Source organism: Telmatherina bonti (genome assembly GCF_933228915.1).
Source record: "Telmatherina bonti genome assembly, chromosome: 18".
In the NCBI taxonomy this organism is placed as follows: domain Eukaryota; kingdom Metazoa; phylum Chordata; class Actinopteri; order Atheriniformes; family Telmatherinidae; genus Telmatherina; species Telmatherina bonti.
Genome location: NC_136616.1, coordinates 37,443,407 through 37,469,714, shown reverse-complemented (window position 1 = coordinate 37,469,714; position 26,308 = coordinate 37,443,407). Strand labels below are relative to the sequence as shown.

Sequence of the window (26,308 nt, the reverse complement as noted above, 5' to 3'; positions counted from 1 at the left end):
TGGTGTCCGTCCCAGCAGAGCTTCAAGGAACTCCAGGAGGTCTGGTCCACCCCTAGATCCGTCCCAGCAGAGCTGTAAGGAACTCTGGGTGGTCTGGTCCACCCCTAGGTCGTCCCTGCAGAGCTGTAAAACTCTGGGTGGTCTGGTCCACCCCTAGGTCGTCCCCGCAGAGCTGTAAGGAACTCTAGGTGGTCTGGTCCACCCCTAGGACGTCCCAGCAGAGCTGTAAGGAACATTGGGTGGTCTTGTCCACCCCAGAGGTCCGTCCCACCGAGGTTATTTTTAACCACCTCAGTCCCAGAGACAGGAGAAACCAGCTGGGATTAAAGCTCCGTACTTGAGACATTTGGTGCACCCCCCCAATGTGTTGCGTTCAGCAGGGACGGGCTCGCCGTTTCCACCTGGCTGCTTCCTGCTGATCGGACTGAGTTTCTGTAGACCAGTGTTTCTTTAATCCAGGTCCTCTGTCCCCCCCGCCCTGCATGTTTTAGACATGTTCTCCTTCAAAGTGCCCGAGTCAGATTTACTGAACTTAAGTTCTTTGTTGCCTGTTACCGAGTTCTTTACTTCATGCAGGTCTGTTCAGGTAAAACATGCAGGGATGTCGGTCCTGACAGGGGTCCTGAGGACAGGGGTCCTGAGGACAGGGGTCCTGAGGACGGGAACTGAGAAACACTGACCTAGATCAATGTTTGGCTGCAGGCCGGTGCGGTGAAATCACCAGACAGTCAGTTTTACAGCTTTTATTCTTTTTATTCTCAAAAACTGGGGGAAAAAAAAACCAACAGACTTTTACTTTTTGATCCAAAACTGAGAATAATTTCACCAACTCAGCACAAAGTAAACAACGAGTCGATGCAACGCAACTGAATTTAAACGGAGAAACACGCTTAAGTGGGAAATCAGGAGCTTTTTAACTTTAATCAACCTTCAGAACTCATCCTGATTCATACGTTCCGGATCAACGCTTCCTTCAGGCCGTGTTCAGCAGGTAGTAGGCAGCGGCCGACAGCAGAACGCCGCCCAGCGGGACCAGGACCAAGGCAGCGCACCTCCTCCACCCCATCCTCCCCTCCTCCTCGTCCACCTCCTCCCTCCTTCTCCTCTTGTTCCTCCGGCCTCCTCGCTTCTTCTCAAACGCCTCTAGCTCCTCCTGAGGGCAGACACACAGCGGCTCTGATCATGGCTGTCGCCGTGGAGACAGATTCATGCATCACATCTGTACAGCTGCTGATGGCAGGCGGGATGTTCAGAGAAACGAGCTGGAAAACGTCTTGATTTTCCTTTTAAATCACCTGGAAAACCATCCAAACTCTAGCATAACCCGTCTCTCCACGTCTAAACATCTGAAGCCCTGATCCAGATCTGGAAACGGGAACCATCTCCAGGTCTTTACACATCTTCATCCAGGACGAGGTCTCTTCACCAGCTGAAGGTCTTCCTGGATGAACATCAAACTGAATCTCTGCTCTGAATCTGGTCTTTTAAAGCTCCTATTGACATATCTAGTCATGGATTCTGGGAACTGTGGTTTTAGATGGAGCAGCTTTTGACAGAGGAACCAGGACGTTATCCTCTCCCAGCTGTGGGTGGGCATCATTGGTTCAGCTCTACAAAGGCTCATGTCTGACGGACTTTCAGTCTCGTGATTAATGGTTTTGCCCCCTGTGAAGCACCACAAGGCTCCTTTCTTAGACCTCTCCAGAAGTCTTCTTTAGAAAGCCTGCTGTTTTGTTTTGTTTCTATGCAGACGAATGTCGGGTTTACTTTCCTCTGAAAGCCTCTCCTGAATAGTTTCAGGACTGAATGGTTCTGAATTTGATTGATTTCAACAAAAGACTGAAATGGTTCCAGATGAACCTCCTATTCTGACCTTTCCAGCTCAACATGAAAAACCCCGCCTCACTAATTTAGCTGTGAAAACTTGCCCCACAAGACGAGACTCTGGTCCTTCCCAGGTAAGCTACTTTCAGCTTATGAAAGGGCCAGGATCAGGACCTCTGCTCTTCAAGGCCCACCATCCTGCAGGTTTTAGATTCATCCCTGTTCCCACACTCCTGATTTAAATAACTCGGTTTAAACCGGTTTCAGACCCCAGGAGTGTCCAACCTGATGCAGAGTAAAAGCTGGCTGCAGGGCAGCTGGTTCTGGAACATGGAGACCTTCAGAACTGACTGCTGAGCAGATCTCGTGTTTTTACATCTGCAGAGGCTGATTGTTTTCCATGTCATGCATCCGTGTGTTAGGATCCACCTGCGGTACTCAGACCAGATGTCAGGAACCAGACTGACCTGAAGCTTCCTCTGCTCCTCCTCCAGAGCCGCTTTCTGCTCCGCCTCCTTCAGCTGAACACACACACACAGCAGTCAGCGTGTAAGCAGGCGAGGTGTGAATCACATCAGTGTGTGCAGGTGTGTGTTTACCTGGCTGACTTTCTTCTGCTGGTCTCTGCAGACACTGTCACACTGAACCACAGTCTGACCCGACAGAGAGCAGGAAACCTCCTAAACACACAGATTCAGCATCAGCTGCTTCAGCTTCAGGGCCCAGAAACCATCATCAAACACAACATGAGGCCCAGAATGGAGCCCTGAGGGACACCGAACTTCTGTCTGATGCCTCAGACGGACACCCTCAGGTCTTTTGGGAGAACGATACTGTTGGAGTTATCTTTCTTTTAAACATAAAGGTTCTCCAGACAGATGAGTTTTACATGAAACCGTAAATGATTACATTTATTTTGGCAAAATCAGACTTTCTGGTCATTCTTTGGTGTTAAACTGTAAAGCAGAAGCAGGTTGGTATTCCTCAGTGCGAGAGGAAAGATGCCAAAAGTTTTACACGTTTGTAAATCTGAGGAAGTTTCCCGATGAACGAGACTGAATCTGCCTCGTGGACCTCTTCGGTCCCACTGCAGAACGACTTTATTAGCTCGGGTTGAGTCCTGCAGCAGGACGAGGAGGGAACGTCTTCATGTCCACATGTCAAAGTCAGCCGCCGTCTGTTTGGTTTCATCAATGAATAAAATGAAAGAAGTGACTTCTTTCTGATGTAAAAGCAGAAAACACATCACCACCCCCCCCCCCCCACCACCACACACACACACCCCAACCATGTGTTTGTACCTTCTTGATCCTCTTGCAGGGACACCTGAGCTTCACCCTCTGGGAGCATTTCTCCTCACACACACCTGGATGACACACCTGCTTACAGCGATGGCCACAGCTCAGCTACACAGGAAGAAGAAAGAGATTTCCGCAGGTCAGACATGGGTCTGGTGTCTCCAGAGGAAACATGGCCACCACCATGCTTCGTCCTGAGAAACGAGTCCTGAATGGAGCCGCGGTGATGAAGCAGGTCACATGATGTCTCACACACTCGCCAGACCTGCTGCGTGTTCATGTCTGGATTTCATTTGTTAACGTTACATCACAGCTGTGTGTGTGTGTGTGTGTGTGTGTGTGTGTGTGTGTGTGTGTGTGTGGGCTTGAGTTACAGCAGAATCAAAACAACCTTCCTGCAGAAGAACACACACCACTACACCACTGCTCAAACATTGGTTGTTATTATAGACGCGCGCGTGTGTGTGTGTGTGTGTGTGTGTGTGTGTGTGTGTGTGCCAGTAAGTGACAAAGTGAAAATCCAAATCCTTTCCAGGTGAAACACCAAACAGAGTGAGCGAGTGGCGCCACCGAGCCGAGGAGATTCCTGGACATGGCTGAAGTGTGTGTGTGTGTGTGTGTGTGTGTGTGTGTTATTCCAGATCTAAACTCAGGTCTGCAGACCTACAGCAGCAGTGTCGTCATGGAGACGGCAGGCCAATCAGGAGCTGGTCTCACCTGTTTGGGACACTGGTTGTTGCAGGAAGCCAGCTGGACCTTCGCCTGCGGATCAGCCGACGTCAGCGTCCTTCAGACACACACACACACACACACACACACACACACACACACACACACACAAATCAATATCTGACCCATCACAGCTTCGCTGATTAATGGATCGATGTCTGATCGTCGTCAGAAAATGTTGGAAACAGTAAATGAAGTCGCCGTGACTCCTCCGGGACGTTTCCATGGAAACCCTCACACACGTGCGTACTCACGTGCACTCCACGTAGAGCATGCTGATCTTGCAGTGGCATCTCTGGCGAATCATCTGGCTGCAGGGGGGGCAGTTGCCAGGGTGACAGGGCTGCGGGCAGGTGTGGGGACAGCCAGGGGGGCGGGGCTTGCTGCAGCCTTCCTCACACACCTGGCACTGCAGAGAGACAGATTTGATTGGCTACTGGGGGAAACAGGTGACCGCCTCCTGGTGATGCGGTTCATGTCTCAGAACGGAGCTTCACTTGTTCTTTAACTTCACAGGTACTTTATCAGAAGCTGACCTCGTTGCCGCTGGCAACCAGGTGGCATTCCTTGCTGCAGCTGTGGTTCCCGCAGGTCAGCGCTCGTCCACAGGGACGTCTGCAGGAGAACCGTCCCCGCCGATGACACGGCACCGGGCTGACCTGGACAGAGACGAAGCGGCTGAGTGGCTGACGGCGAGCGGCGTGAAAACATCGTCAACAGATAAAAGGCAGAGAAGGGCAGAGCAGATGAGCCGATAGGAGGACCAACTCATAATGGATGACATTTAGAACAAGAGAAGAAGACAGAAAGGCAGCGGGCTGCTGAGAGGAGGAGGAGGAGGGAACAGAGGAAGGCTTTATTCAGCTGAAACATCAACAGGGGTTGAATGAGACAAACATCTGTTCGACCTGACGTCCACCAGAATGCTGACTGTTACCACGGCAACCGGGGCGGGGCGATTCTCACCTCATGTTCTCCGAAACAGGCCCTGAAAGAGAGACAGAGACGGTTGAGCGTCGCTTCATCACGCCGTCATTCTGCTCCATCCGCCGCCAACGATCCCAAGACTTCGCTGACGCCAAATGCTTCGCTGTTGGTTACCATGGCAACAGGAACGGGGTCTGGACAGGGACCGCTCTGCTTGGGTCCACAGTCCTATCAGTTTTCCATGTGTCCCCGCTCCAACACACTTGATTCATATCAGTAATTTCATAGGCTGGATGCGTGTCGGAACAGCTCTGGTTTTAAACCAGTTTGTACCCAGTTTAAATCACCCCGATGTGATGCTTTTATAATGTGATGCTAGATTCATGTCTGGTGGACGATCCCTGATGTGCTTCTGGGCCATAAAACTGCTAGAGCCGCAAACTTTACGTCCTTTACATGGTCCTTTCATCTGCAGTGAGAAAGGACTTGGACCTACGTTGGTATGTGATTTAGGAGGACTTGGACCTATGTTGGTATGTGGTTTAGGAGGACTTGGACCTACGTTGGTATGTGATTTAGGAGGACTTGGACCTACGTTGGTATGTGGTTTAGGAGGACTTGGACCTACGTTGGAATGTGATTTAGGAGGACTTGGACCTACGTTGGAATGTGGTTTAGGAGGACTTGGACCTACGTTGGAATGTGGTTTAGGAGGACTTGGACCTACGTTGGTATGTGGTTTAGGAGGACTTGGACCTACGTTGGTATGTGGTTTAGGAGGACTTGGACCTATGTTGGTATGTGGTTTAGGAGGAGGACTTGGACCTACGTTGGTATGTGGTTTAGGAGGACTTGGACCTACGTTGGTATGTGGTTTAGGAAGAGGACTTGGACCTACGTTGGTATGTGGTTTAGGAGGACTTGGACCTACGTTGGTATGTGGTTTAGGAGGAATGGACCTACATTGGTATGTGGTTTAGGAAGAGGACTTGGACCTACGTTGGTATGTGGTTTAGGAGGAATGGAAATACGTTGGTATGTGGTTTAGGAGGAATGGACCTACATTGGTATGTGGTTTAGGAAGAGGACTTGGACCTACGTTGGTATGTGGTTTAGGAGGACTTGGACCTACGTTGGTATGTGGTTTAGGAGGACTTGGACCTACGTTGGTATGTGGTTTAGGAGGACTTGGACCTACGTTGGTATGTGGTTTAGGAGGACTTGGACCTACGTTGGTATGTGGTTTAGGAGGACTTGGACCTACGTTGGTATGTGGTTTAGGAGGACTTGGACCTATGTTGGTATGTGGTTTAGGAGGAGGACTTGGACCTATGTTGGTATGTGGTTTAGGAGGAGGACTTGGACCTACGTTGGTATGTGGTTTAGGAGGAGGACTTGGACCTACGTTGGTATGTGGTTTAGGAGGACTTGGACCTACGTTGGTATGTGGTTTAGGAAGAGGACTTGGACCTACGTTGGTATGTGGTTTAGGAGGACTTGGACCTACGTTGGTATGTGGTTTAGGAGGAATGGACCTACATTGGTATGTGGTTTAGGAAGAGGACTTGGACCTACGTTGGTATGTGGTTTAGGAGGAATGGACCTACGTTGGTATGTGGTTTAGGAGGAATGGACCTACATTGGTATGTGGTTTAGGAAGAGGACTTGGACCTACGTTGGTATGTGGTTTAGGAGGACTTGGACCTACGTTGGTATGTGGTTTAGGAGGACTTGGACCTACGTTGGTATGTGGTTTAGGAGGACTTGGACCTACGTTGGTATGTGGTTTAGGAGGACTTGGACCTACGTTGGTATGTGGTTTAGGAGGACTTGGACCTATGTTGGTATGTGGTTTAGGAGGAGGACTTGGACCTATGTTGGTATGTGGTTTAGGAGGAGGACTTGGACCTACGTTGGTATGTGGTTTAGGAGGACTTGGACCTACGTTGGTATGTGGTTTAGGAGGACTTGGACCTACGTTGGTATGTGGTTTAGGAGGACTTGGACCTACGTTGGTATGTGGTTTAGGAGGACTTGGACCTACGTTGGTATGTGGTTTAGGAGGACTTGGACCTATGTTGGTATGTGGTTTAGGAGGAGGACTTGGACCTATGTTGGTATGTGGTTTAGGAGGAGGACTTGGACCTACGTTGGTATGTGGTTTAGGAGGACTTGGACCTACGTTGGTATGTGGTTTAGGAGGACTTGGACCTACGTTGGTATGTGGTTTAGGAAGAGGACTTGGACCTACGTTGGTATGGGGTTTAGGAGGACTTGGACCTACGTTGGTATGTGGTTTAGGAGGAATGGACCTACATTGGTATGTGGTTTAGGAAGAGGACTTGGACCTACGTTGGTATGTGGTTTAGGAGGAGGACTTGGATCTACGTTGGTATGTGGTTTAGGAGGACTTGGACCTACGTTGGTATGTGGTTTAGGAGGACTTGGACCTACGTTGGTATGTGGTTTAGGAGGACTTGGACCTACGTTGGTATGTGGTTTAGGAGGAGGACTTGGATCTACGTTGGTATGTGGTTTAGGAGGACTTGGACCTACGTTGGTATGTGGTTTAGGAGGACTTGGACCTACGTTGGTATGTGGTTTAGGAGGAGGACTTGGATCTACGTTGGTATGTGGTTTAGGAGGACTTGGACCTACGTTTCTACTTAAAATCTGTTTTTCTGCATCTTTAAACAGCAACAATAAGAATGAAATAAAAACATAAAATTCCCCATATCCCAGCTATACAGACACAGTGACAAATCATTATTTAAAAGGTTAAAACAGCTGGAATATTGCCATGTTTTAGTTGTTTTATCAGCACTGAAGTCGACTGATGTGAGGAACATAGGAATGTGTGATGTTTACATGACAGTTTTTTAGGAGAGGAGATTTGAGTCTTCAACGGCCTGAACGAGCAGCCAATCACTGCATCAGTATTAAATGTTATATAAAACAATAAAAACTCACATTGGGAGTCATATTTAAACATCACAGACAGCTTAAATCTCATTTCTTGGTGTTTTTCCCATGAGAAGTGATGTGTTGTGGTCAAACGGTCAGTTTAGGGGTTAAAATGAGCAGAATAATTATATTTTTTATCTGTTCAGATTAAGACTGAAGCTGATTGAAAGATCTGAACATGAAAAGGGAGAAACAGATGAATGATTCATGCCTTTAGAGCAGTTTTTACAGACACTTTCTACGAATAAAGCTCCATAAACGCGGAGCTTCAGGGTCGGTCGGTCAAGCAGATGTGAAGATGTTTTGTTCTTTGGCTGGTTTCCATGCCGACGCAGAAGCTTCCAGCTGCTACCACCTTCTCCAACATCTACATCCAACAGATGGTTGCAGAGTGCGTCACTGAGCGGCAGGCCTCTGGCAAACACTAATGGCTGTTATCTGCACACACACAGCAGGCTGAGTGTTTTCCAGCCCGAGTGGAATGATTCCTGACAGGACCGAAGCACCGCCGAGTGTTACTGAGGACGACTTCTGGGCACCACATGGTGTTCACTGCTGCTTGTCATGTTTCACTGCCTACCAACGTCTGTGACGCTGCCGGCAACGTCTCTTTGCTTCCTACAGTCTGCTTTCTGCTAAAACAGTCGCAAACCGAAACAGAGTTCCTCAGCTTCGCTGGAACGTTTCATGAGATGGGCTTCAGGTCCAGACCTGCATTTCTACTGGGTACAGGCCCAAAGCCGGACTGGACTCTCACCAGACAGATCCAGTCGTTTCCTCTGGACCTAAACCAGTCATATTACCGGCCTGTTCCCATTTAAACCAGTTTAGGTAGTTGGAATGTGGTTTAGGAGGACTTGGACCTACGTTGGTATGTGGTTTAGGAGGACTTGGACCTACGTTGGTATGTGGTTTAGGAGGACTTGGACCTACGTTGGTATGTGGTTTAGGAGGACTTGGACCTACGTTGGTATGTGGTTTAGGAGGACTTGGACCAACGTTGGTATGTGGTTTAGGAGGGCTTGGACCTACGTTGGTATGTGGTTTAGGAGGAGGACTTGGACCTTCATTGGTATGTGGTTTAGGAGGGCTTGGACCTACGTTGGTATGTGGTTTAGGAGGAGGACTTGGACCTACGTTGGTATGTGGTTTAGGAGGACTTGGACCTACGTTGGTATGTGGTTTAGGAGGACTTGGACCTATGTTGGTATGTGATTTAGGAGGAATGGACCTACGTTGGTATGTGGTTTAGGAGGAATGGACCTACGTTGGTATGTGGTTTAGGAGGAGGACTTGGACCTACGTTGGTATGTGGTTTAGGAGGAATGGACCTATGTTGGTATGTGGTTTAGGAGGAATGGACCTACGTTGGTATGTGGTTTAGGAGGAATGGACCTACGTTGGTATGTGGTTTAGGAGGAATGGACCTACGTTGGTATGTGGTTTAGGAGGACTTGGACCTACGTTGGTATGTGGTTTAGGAGGACTTGGACCTACGTTGGTATGTGGTTTAGGAGGAATGGACCTACGTTGGTATGTGGTTTAGGAGGACTTGGACCTACGTTGGTATGTGGTTTAGGAGGAATGGACCTATGTTGGTATGTGGTTTAGGAGGAATGGACCTACGTTGGTATGTGGTTTAGGAGGAATGGACCTACGTTGGTATGTGGTTTAGGAGGACTTGGACCTACGTTGGTATGTGGTTTAGGAGGAATGGACCTACGTTGGTATGTGGTTTAGGAGGAATGGACCTACGTTGGTATGTGGTTTAGGAGGAGGACTTGGACCTACGTTGGTATGTGGTTTAGGAGGGCTTGGACCTACGTTGGTATGTGGTTTAGGAGGAGGACTTGGACCTACGTTGGTATGTGGTTTAGGAGGACTTGGACCAACGTTGGTATGTGGTTTAGGAGAACTTGGACCTACGTTGGTATGTGGTTTAGGAGGAATGGACCTACGTTGGTATGTGGTTTAGGAGGAATGGACCTACGTTGGTATGTGGTTTAGGACGACTTGGACCTAACGTTGGTATGTGGTTTAGGAGGACTTGGACCTACGTTGGTATGTGGTTTAGGAGGACTTGGACCTACGTTGGTATGTGGTTTAGGAGGAATGGACCTACGTTGGTATGTGGTTTAGGAGGAATGGACCTACGTTGGTATGTGGTTTAGGAGGAGGACTTGGACCTACGCTGGTATGTGATTTAGGACGACTTGGACCTAACGTTGGTATGTGGTTTAGGAGGACTTGGACCTACGTTGGTATGTGGTTTAGGAGGACTTGGACCTACGTTGGTATGTGGTTTAGGAGGAGGACTTGGACCTACGTTGGTATGTGGTTTAGGAGGAATGGACCTACGTTGGTATGTGGTTTAGGAGGAGGACTTGGACCTACTTTGGTATGTGATTTAGGACGACTTGGACCTAACGTTGGTATGTGGTTTAGGAGGAATGGACCTACGTTGGTATGTGGTTTAGGAGGAGGACTTGGACCTACGTTGGTATGTGATTTAGGACGACTTGGACCTACGTTGGTATGTGATTTAGGACGACTTGGACCTAACGTTGGTATGTGGTTTAGGACGACTTGGACCTACGTTGGTATGTGGTTTAGGAGGACTTGGACCTACGTTGGTAAGTGGTTTAGGAGGAATGGACCTACATTGGTATGTGGTTTAGGAGGAATGGACCTACGTTGGTATGTGGTTTAGGAGGAGGACTTGGACCTACGTTGGTATGTGATTTAGGACGACTTGGACCTAACGTTGGTATGTGGTTTAGGAGGACTTGGACCTACGTTGGTATGTGGTTTAGGAGGACTTGGACCTACGTTGGTATGTGATTTAGGAGGAATGGACCTACGTTGGTATGTGGTTTAGGAGGAATGGACCTACGTTGGTATGTGGTTTAGGAGGAATGGACCTACGTTGGTATGTGGTTTAGGAGGAGGACTTGGACCTACGTTGGTATGTGATTTAGGACGACTTGGACCTAACGTTGGTATGTGGTTTAGGAGGACTTGGACCTACGTTGGTATGTGGTTTAGGAGGACTTGGACCTACGTTGGTATGTGGTTTAGGAGGAATGGACCTACATTGGTATGTGGTTTAGGAGGAATGGACCTACGTTGGTATGTGGTTTAGGAGGAATGGACCTACGTTGGTATGTGGTTTAGGAGGAATGGACCTACGTTGGTATGTGGTTTAGGAGGAGGACTTGGACCTACGTTGGTATGTGATTTAGGAGGAATGGACCTACGTTGGTATGTGGTTTAGGAGGAATGGACCTACGTTGGTATGTGATTTAGGAGGAATGGACCTACGTTGGTATGTGGTTTAGGAGGAATGGACCTACGTTGGTATGTGGTTTAGGAGGACTTGGACCTACGTTGGTATGTGGTTTAGGAGGAATGGACCTACGTTGGTATGTGGTTTAGGAGGAGGACTTGGACCTACGTTGGTATGTGGTTTAGGAGGAATGGACCTACGTTGGTATGTGGTTTAGGAGGAATGGACCTACGTTGGTATGTGATTTAGGACGACTTGGACCTACGTTGGTATGTGGTTTAGGAGGACTTGGACCTATGTTGGTATGTGATTTAGGAGGAATGGACCTACGTTGGTATGTGGTTTAGGAGGAATGGACCTACGTTGGTATGTGGTTTAGGAGGAGGACTTGGACCTACGTTGGTATGTGATTTAGGACGACTTGGACCTAACGTTGGTATGTGGTTTAGGAGGACTTGGACCTACGTTGGTATGTGGTTTAGGAGGACTTGGACCTACGTTGGTATGTGGTTTAGGAGGAATGGACCTACATTGGTATGTGGTTTAGGAGGAATGGACCTACGTTGGTATGTGGTTTAGGAGGAATGGACCTACGTTGGTATGTGGTTTAGGAGGAATGGACCTACGTTGGTATGTGATTTAGGAGGAATGGACCTACGTTGGTATGTGGTTTAGGAGGAATGGACCTACGTTGGTATGTGATTTAGGAGGAATGGACCTACGTTGGTATGTGGTTTAGGAGGAATGGACCTACGTTGGTATGTGGTTTAGGAGGACTTGGACCTACGTTGGTATGTGGTTTAGGAGGAATGGACCTACGTTGGTATGTGGTTTAGGAGGAATGGACCAACGTTGGTATGTGGTTTAGGACGACTTGGACCTAACGTTGGTATGTGGTTTGGGAGGACTTGGACCTACGTTGGTATGTGGTTTAGGAGGACTTGGACCTACGTTGGTATGTGGTTTAGGAGGAATGGACCTACGTTGGTATGTGGTTTAGGAGGAGGACTTGGACCTACGTTGGTATGTGATTTAGGAGGAGGACTTGGACCTACGTTGGTATGTGATTTAGGAGGAATGGACCTACGCTGGTATGTGGTTTAGGAGGACTTGGACCTACGTTGGTATGTGGTTTAGGAGGACTTGGACCTACGTTGGTATGTGGTTTAGGACGACTTGGACCTAACGTTGGTATGTGGTTTAGGAGGACTTGGACCTATGTTGGTATGTGGTTTAGGAGGACTTGGACCTACGTTGGTATGTGGTTTAGGAGGAATGGACCTACGTTGGTATGTGGTTTAGGAGGAGGACTTGGACCTACGTTGGTATGTGGTTTAGGAGGAATGGACCTACGTTGGTATGTGGTTTAGGAGGAGGACTTGGACCTACGTTGGTATGTGGTTTAGGAGGACTTGGACCTACGTTGGTATGTGGTTTAGGAGGACTTGGACCTACGTTGGTATGTGGTTTAGGAGGACTTGGACCTACGTTGGTATGTGGTTTAGGAGGAATGGACCTACGTTGGTATGTGGTTTAGGAGGTGGACTGGACCTACGTTGGAATGGGGACTTGGCAGGGTGGACACGGCAGAGCTTTCTTCAGAAATGCTGGTTCAGATGGCTGCTCCCATGGACCCGCTAACTGGACCTGCACACACACACATGCGCACACACACACACACACACACACACACACACACACACACACACACACACACACACACACACACACACACACACACACACACACACACACACACAGTCAGTGTTTGGAGTCTATGGTGGGAAACAGGAAACAGAACATCAGATAAACGATGAAGACGATAAAACGGTCATGTCTTCCCACAGTCTTAACTTTAAAGTTTTCAGGAGAAGTAACGTCCAGTCTGGAAGACTAGGAAGTCTAGGAAGACTTCCAGGCCTACCTGCTGGGACCTGATCAGAACCAGGTCATGGCAGGGCTCGGGACAGGTGTGGCTGCAGCCGGGCAGTGCCAGCAGACAGGGCTGCTTACAGGGGGGGCAGGGGCCCGGGTGGCATCGGTGGGGCTCTCTGCTGGGGTGGTGGCAGGAAGGAGGACACCTAAGGACAGCACACAGACCAGATCCAGTTAAAAACCGGACCAGGTTCCTCAGTTGCAGGGAGAAGCATTTATCTGCAGAGCAGGCAACATGTTTACCTGCAGGTCTCTCTGCAGCGAGGTGGTTTGGTGCTTCGCTCCCGGCCACACGGAACAACTAGAACGGTAGATCCGCAGGTGCAGCGGACCTCCACCGTCTCCGGACAGGGGTAGCAGCTCCCTGCAGGACAGGAGACGCAGAACTGTAGGAGCAACAGATCCCTTTCCCTAACACGACCCACATGTAGTTATTTTATTCCATCAATCTCTTTCTTTCTGTCATGAACCAGACGTACAGATCTGGAACCAGACGTACGGACCTGGAACCGGACGTACGGACCTGGAACCGGACGTACGGACCTGGAACCGGACGTACGGACCTGGAACCGGACGTACGGACCTGGAACCGGACGTACGGACCTGGAACCGGACGTACAGATCTGGAACCAGACGTACGGACCTGGAACCGGACGTACGGACCTGGAACCAGATGTATGGATCTAAGGTCTGATATAAAAACCAGGTCTGACTGACAGGTAACCAGCTATTTACTTCTTTAACTGAGGGTAATTGGAAGAACTTCTACTTTGTGTGATTCTGTGCCCAGATCTGGATCTACTCGTACATCTCGTCTCTGATTGGCTGACTTGAGAACCTTTTCCAGCAAACACACTCGTTTTTATAACGAGTATGTTTGCTGGAAGTCTGAAGGTGAGATAAACTGGATGTGGGTCCTGGACTGTGTCAGTCCTCAGCGCCGTGTCCTCTGAAGTGTTTGCAGCTGATAGAACTGAGTGTTGCTGGACGCCCGGGTTTTGTCTTGCACCTCCTCCAGATAAAACTCCATGACTCCGGTCTATCAAGTGATCCAGATCCACCAACAGATTTCTTCTTCTGTTGATTCCAGATGTTAAACATCGTCAGAAAAATGCGCCAGACTAACGTCAGGCTAGATAAACCTGGAGCTAGACCAGAGGAGGATCCAGACCATTACAGGGACAAAGCTGGACCCCCAGGAGGTCCGGGACCGCTGGAGAGCTCGGTTAGTCCATCACATGTCCCCAGAACCAGGACATGTCATCACACAGTGGCTGTTATCTGTCAGGTGGCGCGTTGATGACAGCGCGACCTGCTATCTGCTCCCCCTGGAAAGGTCAGAGCAGCCAATCAGCACGCAGATATGCTCTCATTGTGCCCAGCCAATCAGAGCGAAGACACGCGGCCTTTTATCGTCCCATCAGGGAACAATGGGGACAGGAAGCCATTTGTCTCCACGTCTTCATTAAAGGGGATTAATGACGTCCAGCAGGAAGCAGAGGTCAACGCTTTCCCTCGCACACACACATTTACACGTCCGTGTGTGTGTGCTGCTGGGTGCTATCAGCTCGAAGAAGAAATGTCAGTGTAAACACACACCGGAGGTGTTGCAGGTCAGAGATGACCTCCGACCTTCCAGCTGCGACTCCGTCAACACATCACAAGACATCGCAGAGACGTGGATGTGATGTGGCGTCCAGTGTGACGGTCAGCTGATCTCAGCTGTAGCCTGGGGGGGGGGGGGGGGGGGGGGGTTGTTTACCAGTCTGGTAATCAGACTGGTAAACTGGTTATCAGACTGGTAAACTGGTTATCAGACTGGTAAGCAGACTGGTAAACTGGTTATCAGACTGGTAAACTGGTTATCAGACTGGTAAGCAGACTGGTAAACTGGTTATCAGACTGGTAATCAGACTGGTAAACTGGTTATCAGACTGGTAAACTGGTTATCAGACTGGTAAGCAGACTGGTAAACTGGTTATCAGACTTGTAAGCAGACTGGTAAACTGGTTATCAGACTGGTAATCAGACTGGTAAACTGGTAAGCAGACTGGTAAACTGGTTATCAGACTGGCAATCAGACTGGTAAACTGGTTATCAAACTTGTAAGCAGACTGGTAAACTGGTTATCAGACTGGTCAGCAGACTGGTAAGCAGACTGGTAAACTGGTTATCAGACTGGTAAGCAGACTGGTACACTGGTTATCAGACTGGTCAGCAGACTGGTAAACTGCTTATCAGACTGGTCAGCAGACTGGTAAACTGGTTATCAGACTGGTCAGCAGACTGGTAAACTGCTTATCAGACTGGTCAGCAGACTGGTAAACTGGTTATCAGACTGGTAAGCAGACTGGTACACTGGTTATCAGACTGGTAAACTGCTTATCAGACTGGTCAGCAGACTGGTAAACTGGTTATCAGAATGGTAAGCAGACTGGTAAACTGGTTATCAGACTGGTAAACTAGTTATCAGACTGGTAAGCAGATTCGTAAGCAGACTGTATAACTGGTCAGCTGACTGGTAAACTGGTTATCAGACTGGTCAGCAGACTGCTTAACTGGTAAGCAGACTGGTAAGCTGGTCAGCAGACTGGTAAGCAGACTGGTAAACTAATCATCAGACATGTAAACTGGCTATCAGACTGGTAAGCAGAATGGTAAACTGGTTATCAGACTGGTAAGCAAACTGGTAAATTGGTAAGCAAACTGGTATATCGGTTATCAGACTGGTAAACAGACTGGTAAACTGGACAGCAGACTGGTAAGCAGAATGGTAAACTGGTTATCAGACTGGCAAGCAAACTGGTAAATCAAAAGAAAAGTCGTGCTGCTTTCCTAACAAGGACGACCGGAAATCCACCGCTCTAAACCCAACTTTTATTCCAGACAACGTCCGCTGAAAGAAAGTGCTGAACATAAAAGCAAAACACTTCAAATTAAAATAAACAGCAAAGTGAACTCAGAAACAGCAGTAAAACAATAAAAACTCTGAGTCTCACGTCAGATTATTCATTCATTCATAAGCCAAACCACTTAGTCCGGTTAAGGGTCGCGGTGGACGTGGAGGCAATCCCAGCAGTCGCGAAAGAGGTGGGTACACCTGGACAGCTCACCAATACATCACAGGACCAACACAAAGAGACAAGCTACCATTCAGGCTCAATTTAGAGTAACCAGTTAACCCAACATGCATGTCTTCGGTTGGTGGGAGGAAGCCGGAGTACCAGGGAAAAACACGGAGACTCCACACAGAAAGACCATCGTTTGAGGATCGAACCAGCGAACTACTTCCTGTGTATAACCACTACACCACCGTGCAGCCCGAGGTCAGCTCATAAAATGTGTCTGGGATATAAACAGTAAACACCAGCGGTAGCAGGAAGCTAGCAGCTGACTAGCAACTAGCTAGCAGCTAGCCGTGCAGCTAGCTAGCAGGAAACTAGCAGCTAGCTGTGCAGCTAGCTAGCAGGAAGCTAGCAGCTAGCCGTACAGCTGCTGCTACTGAGACTATGTTCTGACTGCAGGTCTTTATGATCTAACCCAGCATCACCATTTCAACGCGTGTCAAAGCAAATGAGAATAAAGATGCTCCACGTGTTTGTTCATGAGGAGGTACGTACACACTCAGAACCAAATACATTCTGTCCAACTGATGACCTGAAGGAGAGAACAAATCTATAGAAGTGAGTTTAGTCCAGAAAACTGCAGCCGAGTTAGTCGGTGCAGAGACCGACACAGGTCCAGTTTTACCAAGTTACCACCCACCAGAGCTAGTTAGGACGATAACCAACCCGCCTCTCCCTTCAGGGCATTGCTTTATTTACTACGGTCACTACGGTCCTGATCCGGATCAGAGTTAGACCAGGACCTGTTCTCAGAAACACATTGTGAAGATCCATTCAGAAGTTTGTAAGTAAACAAACGGACAGATGGATGAATGCTGGTACGAACGGGATCCTGTTAATAAATGTGCGTTCTGATGGAAACATGGAGCCAACGTATTCTGCATCAACACGTTTCTAACGAACTGATCCAGAACTTTCACAGCGTTTCCCGGTCCGGTGGGACCCCACCCTGCCAGGTAACGCCTGCTCCCTTACGTACGTAAACGAGGACGTCCGTCATGCGTTTCCGACTCGTACTGGGACGACAACCAGTGGTGTGTTGATTTGTGCGTTACCTTGGTGACAGACGGAGGGACACTTGTGGTTCCGACATCCCAGAGTTCTCCCACAGTTCTGGTCGCAGGGGGGGCAGTTTCCTGGGCAACACTGGAACACAAGGCATCATGGGAGGCTCAGATCCATCAGGTGCCACACACTGACACTGTCATCATCATCCTCAGTTGCCCAGGCCCACCTTCCTCCTGCACTGGTGTCTCTGGCAGTTCCTGGTTTTGGGACACTTGGCGTCACACAGGTATTCCTTATGGCAGGACATGAGCTTCCTGTAGCGTCCGCACCTGCACTCCTTCTCCACCTCCTGCACACACACCTGCTGTTCAGTCTCCTCACCTGCAGAGCACGCCGCGCGCCAACGTGTGTGTGTGTGTGTGTGTCACCTGGCGGCAGGTCTCGCAGCTCCCTCGGTGACACCTCATCGAGCAGGTGTGCTTCAGACATGACAGCTGGCGGTCGCACGTGTCCCCACACGGCGGCACGTCTTCCGTGCACGGCAGAGACGACTCTGGACACACACACACACACACACACCTCGCTGACATTTAGCGCCGTTTGTCACGACGTCGACATTTCAGCAGAATTATTGAATTATACATGTTCTGCCACTCGCCACGTCCACTCACTGGTCTTTCCACAGGGACAGGACCTGCTGGCGGAGCGAGGACACGGCGGACACGCTCCGGCGTGACACGCCTCCTCGCAGGTGTGGTTCCCGCAGGAGAGAGGAGACCCGCACACCTGAGACAGACGGACACACAGGCTCTGAGTTCTGCCGCGGGACAGACGGGCGTGTCACGATTGAGCGTGCTCAGTAGGTCACCTCCACCTCACCTGCTGACACCTCCAGCGTGGACTGGCACACGGTCTCTCCACCGCCTCCCGACCACACACACACCGCTGTACGCTGACTCTGGGACACGGAGGACAGTCTGCAGCCCGGAGAGGATACCGTCAGCCGGCAGGGACACACACACACACACACACACACACACACACACACTTCATATTTGTACACAATCTTATTTTCAAATGAAAATGATTAAGAAAAAAGACCACGAATGTGTCACATTTCCAACCGGGACATCACTAACATCAAAACAAGTGCTCCCTCTTTCTCCCTCAACAAACGACACCGGCAGGTCCATACACCACGTGATGCAGATACTGGCTGGTAGGAACAAACTTGGCAACTTTCTCGCTAAATCTGGCAACTTTTTATGTTAAAAGCGACAAATCTGAAACTTTTACTGGAGTTACTGGAGACGTTTCTGGAGTTACTGGAGACGTTTCTGGAGTTACTGGAGACGTTTCTGGAGTTACTGGAGACGTTTCTGGAGTTACTGGAGACGTTTCTGGAGTTACTGGAGACGTTTCTGGAGTTACTGGAGACGTTTCTGGAGTTACTGACTTGAAAGCACATATTGTTCTGCAGTGACTGTCAGGAACGAGCGGTGGGAGCCTCTCCCCATCATAAAGCACTCCCAGCCGGTCATAGGAGCAGAGAGGACATTTCCATGTGCACGGTCACAATGAATAGTGCATGTGCAAATCCCAGTCTGGCTTACAGAGTGGGATGTAAACTAACATCATTTCTGTTGTCTCTGTTTGGTCCATTTAGATTGTTAATGTCCAGTTTAAACTGTCTCTCCAGGAAGTAGTTTAAAAAGTTGTGTTTTTGCCGACATATGTTCATGTTTTACTTTGACTAAAAACAAACCAAAAGTCAGAAAACTACAGAAAACAAACAACAACGAAACAAAGTATCTCTGCCAGACTGTGTCTTTGGTTTCACTTTGCCGGTCCAAAGTAAAGAAAGCAGCTATTGGCTGGTCTAAAAGTCGCTGAATGACGTCATCGCCTAATTTGCATAATCAACCATATGCATGTAATGTAATGGACGTTGTAGGAGAGAGGAGTAATGTGGGAGAAACAGAAGGTGTTAAAACCACCCTAAATATGTTTAGTACTATGAATAAACTCTTTTCTTTTTTCAATTTTTTTTATTTTGCCATTCCAATAGGCTATCACTTTAAAAAGTAGATTTTGAATCCCTTTAGACCCACATTGCATAAATCACTTTTGTCCTCCGTCGTTAAACAATCAAATTTATTCAAAAGACTGCTGTGTGAAGTTTCTAGCTTCATGTCCAACCCTCCTGTTGTTTATATTTTAGGAAACATACCGACCTCTCATCACCTTATGCACAGAAGTAATATTGTAAAAAGTTTTACTGTTAAAATGATTCAGCGGTTGTGTGTGTAAGAGAAGACAAGAGAGACATTTCTTGTTTTTATGTTCAGTATCAGCTGTTGCAACGTTGATGTGCCGGTAATACGTGGAATAAATATTTATATTGGAAAAACATCAGAAGAGAATCTGATCTCAGTTCTGATTCTCATTTTATCCAGAATCCTGCAGCCCTACCTACAAGTGTGTGTGTATCTGTGTGACACAGCAGTAGGCAGCTGTGCTCTGTGTGTGTGTGTGTGTGTGTGTGGTGTGTATCTGTGTGACACAGCAGTGGGCAGCTGTGCTCTGTGTGTGTGTGTGTGGTGTGTATCTGTGTGACACAGCAGTGGGCAGCTGTGCTCTGTGTGTGTGTGTGTGTGTGTGTGTGTGTGTATCTGTGTGACACAGCAGTAGGCAGCTGTGCTCTGTGTGTGTGTGTGTGTGTGTGTGGTGTGTATCTGTGTGACACAGCAGTGGGCAGCTGTGCTCTGTGTGTGTGTGTGTGTGTGTGTGTGGTGTGTATCTGTGTGACACAGCAGTGGGCAGCTGTGCTGTGTGTGCATGAGCGTGTGTGTGTGTGTGTGTGTGTGTGTGTGTGTGTGTGTGTACCTGTGTGACACAGCAGTGAGCAGCGGTGTGTGTACCTGTGTGTGTATGTGTGTGTGTGTGTGTGTACCTGTGTGACACAGCAGTGAGCAGCTGTGCTGTGTGTGTGTGTGTGTGTGTGTACCTGTGTGACACAGCAGTGAGCAGCTGTGCTGTGTGTGTGTGTGTGTGTGTGTGTACCTGTGTGACACAGCAGTGAGCAGTGGTGTGTGTACCTGTGTGTGTGTGTGTGTGTGTACACCTGTGTGACACAGCAGTGAGCAGCGGTGTGTGTACCTGTGTGTGTGTGTGTGTGTGTGTACCTGTGTGACACAGCAGTGAGCAGCTGTGCTGTGTGTGTGTGTACCTGTGTGACACAGCAGTGAGCAGCTGTGCTGTGTGTGTGTGTGTACCTGTGTGACACAGCAGTGCGCAGCTGCGCTGTGTGTGTGTGTGTGTGTGTGTGTGTGTGTGTGTGTGTGTGTGTGTGCGTGTGTGTGTGTACCTGTGTGACACAGCAGTGAGCAGCTGTGCCGTGTGTGTGTACCTGTGTGACACAGCAGTGGGCAGCTGTGCTGTGTGTGTGTACCTGTGTGACACAGCAGTGGGCAGCTGTGCAGTGTGTGTGTGTGTGTGTGTGTGTGTGTGTCTGTCTGTGTGACAGCAGTGGGCAGCTGTGTGTGTACCTGTGTGTGTGTGTGTGTACCTGTGTGACACAGCAGTGAGCAGCGGTGTGTGTACCTGTGTGTGTGTGTGTGTGTGTGTGTGTGTACCTGTGTGACACAGCAGTGAGCAGCTGTGCTGTGTGTGTGTGTGTGTGTGTACCTGTGTGACACAGCAGTGAGCAGTGGTGTGTGTACCTGTGTGTGTGTGTGTGTGTGTGTACCTGTGTGACACAGCAGTGAGCAGTGGTGTGTGTGTGTGTGTGTGTGTGTACCTGCGTGACACAGCAGTGAGCAGCGGTGTGTGTACCTGTGTGTGTGTGTGTGTGTGTGTGTATACCTGTGTGACACAGCAGTGAGCAGTGGTGTGTGTACCTGTGTGTGTGTGTGTGTGTGTGTGTGTGTACCTGTGTGACACAGCAGTGAGCAGCGGTGTGTGTACCTGTGTGTGTGTGTGTGTGTGTGTGTGTGTACCTGTGTGACACAGCAGTGAGCAGTGGTGTGTGTGTGTGTGTGTGTGTGTACCTGTGTGACACAGCAGTGAGCAGCGGTGTGTGTACCTGTGTGTGTGTGTGTGTGTGTGTGTGTACCTGTGTGACACAGCAGTGAGCAGCGGTGTGTGTACCTGTGTGTGTGTGTGTGTGTGTGTGTGTGTATACCTGTGTGACACAGCAGTGAGCAGCGGTGTGTGTACCTGTGTGTGTGTGTGTGTGTGTGTGTACCTGTGTGACACAGCAGTGCGCAGCGGTGTGTGTACCTGTGTGTGTGTGTGTGTGTGTGTACCTGTGTGACACAGCAGTGAGCAGTGGTGTGTGTACCTGTGTGTGTGTGTGTGTGTGTGTGTGTGTGTGTACCTGTGTGACACAGCAGTGAGCAGCGGTGTGTGTACCTGTGTGTGTGTGTGTGTGTGTGTACCTGTGTGTGTGTGTGTGTGTGTGTGTGTACCTGTGTGACACAGCAGTGCGCAGCGGTGTGTGTACCTGTGTGTGTGTGTGTGTGTACCTGTGTGACACAGCAGTGAGCAGCGGTGTGTGTACCTGTGTGTGTGTGTGTGTGTGTGTGTACCTGTGTGACACAGCAGTGAGCAGCAGTGTGTGTACCTGTGTGTGTGTGTGTGTGTGTGTGTGTGTGTGTGTACCTGTGTGACACAGCAGTGAGCAGCTGTGCTGCCTGCAGGACAACAACCTTCCACACGGCTGCTGGCAGGACCAGGCCTGAAAACACACACAGTCCACGTCAGTGATCCAGAACCGGTTCCGGTCCGGGTCCACCGGACCTCCAGGTGCTCACCTTGTTGCTGCAGCGACGGGGGAGGGGCTTAGCTTTCCCGCACAGGCACGCCACAGACACCATCTTTGGACAGGGAGGACAGGGACCTGAAAGCAGAGCGGGGACATTCCTGACGTCACTGAGGAACCTGAAGGCAGCGCTCCAGTTAGACCAGACCAGCATCGGGGGGACGGTTACCGGGGTGACAGAGCAGCAGACAGGTGTGACCACAGGTGGGTTTCAGCTCCTTCTGGCAGACGGAGCCGCAGGAATGAGGAACCAACCAGGGATCGGGCGGCGGATCCTGCACTTTCCCACAGTAACACATGTACCTGAACGCAGCAGAGAGGAAACAGACTGGTGAGACTGGGACGTTTCCAGTTCAGCTGAACTGGAACGTTGCTACGGCGCCCCCTGCTGCAGGATGACGTACCGGTTGGGTGTGGAGCTGGGAGGATATTCTGCGCGACACTTGGGACTGAGCAGAGAAGAAGAGAAGCATCAGACATGATTATCCCCGTTTCCAACTGGAATAAAACCAGTAAAGACCAGACCAACCAGGGCCAGGGGTGCTGCTTCTGACCGAAGTCTTCGTCGGTGACGGAGGACACGAGGAAGGCCGAGTCTCTGGCCCACTTCTGGATGCAGGGGAGGTGGAACAGCGAGAAACACCCGGAGCAGCTCCACACCTGGACAGAGGTGCCGTGTTTTTGGTTTTTTTTATTTATACAAAATAAATTAAAAAAAAGAAAAAAGGAAACAGCTGAAATAGAAAATAAAAAAAGAAGAAAAAAGAAGGAAACAGCTGAAGTAAAACCGGTGCGGAGCAGACGCTGCAGATAAACCTTCATCCAGAACCCAGACTACGGGTCTGTCAGAACATTTAAAGGTTCTAAATGATCTGAGGGACTTTAAACGTTTAGAACTCAACATGTTGACAGATTGAGAAGAAAAAGTGGAAACATGTTATTCTGTATTCGTGCAGCAGCTGTTCTGTCGGCTGAAACCGAGCTGCAGTGAAACTGAACAGCTGGGAGGAAACAGTCGTCCTGTGAGGAGAAACACAGCCAACATGGCGGCTAAATGCAGGGCGGAGCTGAAAGCCAGAACGCCGTGAGGCGGCTGAAACGTCCTGGCGCTGCAGCAGGGGGGCGTGTCTCACCGGCTGCGTCCTCCTGACCGAAGCGATGCAGATCAGACAGGTCAGAGCTCCGGACTGGAACAGGTCGCTGACGTACTGGCCGGTCCGCACCAGACCGCTGGCGTCTCCACCTGCACACACCGAGGTCCATCATGTCAGACGTACAGCTGCAACCGACCGCCACTTTACTGGTCGACTCGTCAGCCACTATTGGAACCATTAGTCGACTCATCAGATCTTCTATTTTTTATTTAGCATGAAGTCGCTTTAATTATGTGACAAATGATAACAGAAGAAAGATGATTATTTCTATAAAAACACGTCTTTCAATCAACTTTGCTGCTGAGAGGCGGGTTTAGTCCTGTCTGTACTATAAAACCATCTGACAGGAAACCTGATCAGTTTAGACAGAAATCCATCAAGAAATTCATCTCTGTTTTATAAGGACAGAGAAAAGTTTTTAATACAAAATAAATAAACATGTTTTACTCTAAACTGAGGACACAGTGAAACAGTAACTAAAACAGTATTCTAGTGAAGTACAGTCAGTGTCAGCAGCAGCTCAGCAAGAGAACTTTACATTCCCAGCAGTCTGAAATCTGATGCTTTTAATGACATTTAGAGCTGAAAATTCAGAGTTTTCCAAGCAAACTGAATGAAATGAGCTGCTTCATGGCGCAGATCAGCATCTCCACGACGTGCTGCCATGATCTGCAGGTGTGCTTGGCAAACCTGCAGATCTTTTAGTTCAGGCTTAAATGTTCCCAAACTTCAGACGTTTTGGTAGCGTTGTGGACGTTTCTGTGGACGTTCCCGTCCAGTAGAGACGCTGCTGCAGAGATTATGATGAAGTGAGATGCCTCACTCCGTCGGAAAAACGCGTCCAGTGACAATAGTTGACAATGGAATTCATTGTCGACTGTTTCTATTGTCAATTTTTGTCGACGAATCGTTGCAGGCCATTAAGGAAAACACCGGACGCCTGACGGACGGACGGACGGCTGGCGGTTTTCTCTGGAGGTACCTGATTTGTCACCTGGACCAGGCCCGCCACCGTGACAGATTCTGCCAGGCCATTGTCTCAGAAATTATTGCGATAAACGATTATTGTTGACATTTTGAGGCCATTTTTAACTAAAATAACAAAAATCCCATAATAATGCAGGTACAGTGTTTCATAGATCAACGTACATTCAGAACATTTAGCTGGATGTTCCGACTGGTTTACGCTGTATCCAGGGTTTCTCCTGGAGTTTTGGGAGCGTGTTAACACAGTTAGTCTATGGTTATGTACAGGGACATGTGTGGACCGGACCAGAGGTGGAATGGTAACATCTGACAGCATGGCTTCACCAACCACGCTGTGTGAGACAACTCCATGCTGTCCTGGTTGTGTTAAACCCGCCGGTGATGGTGGAGTGTCGGGAAGACAGGAAAACTGCAGCAGATGGTCGTGTTTTAGGTGCAGATGGAAGCTTGTTGTGTTGCTGCGTTTAGCTCATATTGTTTTAAAACAAATGTAGCAGAAAAGAAAGAAACATTTTTTCTTATCATGTGATTAACCGACTGATGGCGACAGGCCTGACCTGAACCCTGACCTCATCACTTTCCCTCGTTTACAACCTGTCCTGGACGTCTCTTCCCACACGTTCAGGGACAGCCCGACCCCCCTGCCTCCTCCAGCATGTCCCGGGTCCTCCCTGCAGGTCTGGGTCGGCCCAGAGACCCTCACCAGGACCGGGTGGCGTCTCACCTGTCTGGTCGGTGTAGGTGGTGAAGGTGGACGCCAGGACCTTCCCCGTCTGTCCATCCTGACCCTCTCCATCGTTGTTCTCGTCATCTTCATCGGAGGAAGAGGAGCTGATGTGGCTCTCCACCAGCCGCCTCGCCGCAGCCTGATCGGACTTCTGGATCTCCTCAAACCTGGACTGGACCAACCCTGCTGTCATTCACAGAGAGGAGGGAACATCATGATTCTGGTTCTGGAAGAACCGGACCGGAAGACATCGGTTCGAGACCTGCATCACCTTGTGGAGGTTCAGGAGTGGGTCCGGTCTTCGTCCTCTGTCCTCGCCCCGCTGCAGCAACAGTAGAACCCGGTCGCTCCTTGTCCCTCTGTTGGGGACGTGACCTTTCACCCTGAGGGTCTTGGTTCCGGCCACGCCCCCTGCCCTGCTGTCGCCACGCCGGTTCCATGGCAACCAGCTCTGCAGGTTAATCATCAGAATCACAAACATGAAGCAAACACCTTCACATCAGCTGTCTGGTTCAATAAGCCTTAAATGACTGGACCCTGGTCTCCTCCCGGAACCGACCACAGCGGGTCGGACCAGGTCAGAACCGACCACAAGCGGGTTGGACCGGGTCAGAACCGACTAATGCATGAGCCTACTAGTACATACAGCTGCTGGTTCACACTGAGCTGACCTTACATCAGCTGTTATGAAGCTTCAGATACAACACATAAACATCATCCACGTTCCACTGTGCGGTGATAACAGGTTAACCAGCTAACATGCTAACGTTAACGGTAAATTCAGTTCAGTCCGGCTAGCCGCGCTAAGCTAACAGTGAGATACATTCAGAGACTAAACATGCACAAAAAAATGCCACATCCCGTAAACAACACTTTTAATATCTAGAAATATCCACATTTACATGTTTTAATTTTAGTTTAAAAAAAAAAAAAAAAAAACAACAGAAATAAGTTATTTAACAGCAGTTTGAAGTTTAACACACCTGATCAGCGAGCAGACGGTTGTCTGGTTGTCATGCGCGGAGTCGCGCGGTGCATGCTGGTACTGGTAGTTCTTTAAAGGCAGGCAGCACAGAAATCGATAGGGAGAAAACTACAACTCCCAGAAGTCCACAGTCCACACTGGACACACGGGCACAGTATGACGTGTCAAAGAGCAGTTAATATCAGTTTCTCTGTTATAAATGACAAATATGTCATATATGACATATATTTGTCATATATATGACATAATTTTGTTATTAGATGATGTTATTAGATGACAACAAATGAACTTTAATCTGGACTTTAGTGAAAGAAATCAGCAATAAAATGCTGTCAGATTAAATTCTTTGCAGTGAAAAATCCTTGACTTTTCGGAATTTGTTCTGACTGATGAATGAATCCAGAAATAAAAGAAGCCAGTGGAGGTTTCCTTATAAAATATCTTTATTTCAGCGCAGTGCTCCCATCATGTGGATCCAGATGGTTTGTATGTTTAAAAGCAGAGGAGAGTCAGGCGTTTTATGTCCGTCATCCCGGT

The 26,308-nt window shown here is 49.1% G+C and overlaps 1 protein-coding gene across 2 annotated transcripts; it reads right to left on the bottom strand.

The window, feature by feature from the left end:
* Positions 1-745: 745 nt before the first annotated feature.
* Positions 746-25,798, bottom strand: nfxl1 (nuclear transcription factor, X-box binding-like 1). Of its 2 annotated transcripts, none has more exons than XM_079257483.1 (25): positions 25,770-25,798; positions 25,058-25,237; positions 24,784-24,972; positions 23,052-23,161; positions 22,448-22,578; positions 22,323-22,367; positions 22,088-22,221; positions 21,911-21,996; positions 21,759-21,834; positions 17,976-18,073; positions 17,768-17,882; positions 17,525-17,649; positions 17,323-17,445; positions 17,144-17,234; positions 13,207-13,327; positions 12,953-13,109; positions 12,584-12,675; positions 4,818-4,839; positions 4,388-4,510; positions 4,106-4,260; positions 3,840-3,909; positions 3,126-3,230; positions 2,424-2,504; positions 2,292-2,345; positions 746-1,153 (listed from the first exon to the last, which is right to left on the bottom strand). In XM_079257483.1, the coding sequence occupies exons 2-25, from the start codon at positions 25,224-25,226 to the stop codon at positions 974-976; spliced, it is 2,652 nt and encodes an 883-aa protein (XP_079113609.1). In that variant the 5' UTR covers positions 25,227-25,237; positions 25,770-25,798; the 3' UTR covers positions 746-973. The 2 variants fall into 2 exon arrangements, with proteins under 2 accessions (XP_079113609.1, XP_079113610.1); XM_079257484.1 differs by having other exon boundaries at positions 24,784-24,969.
* Positions 25,799-26,308: the final 510 nt, after the last annotated feature.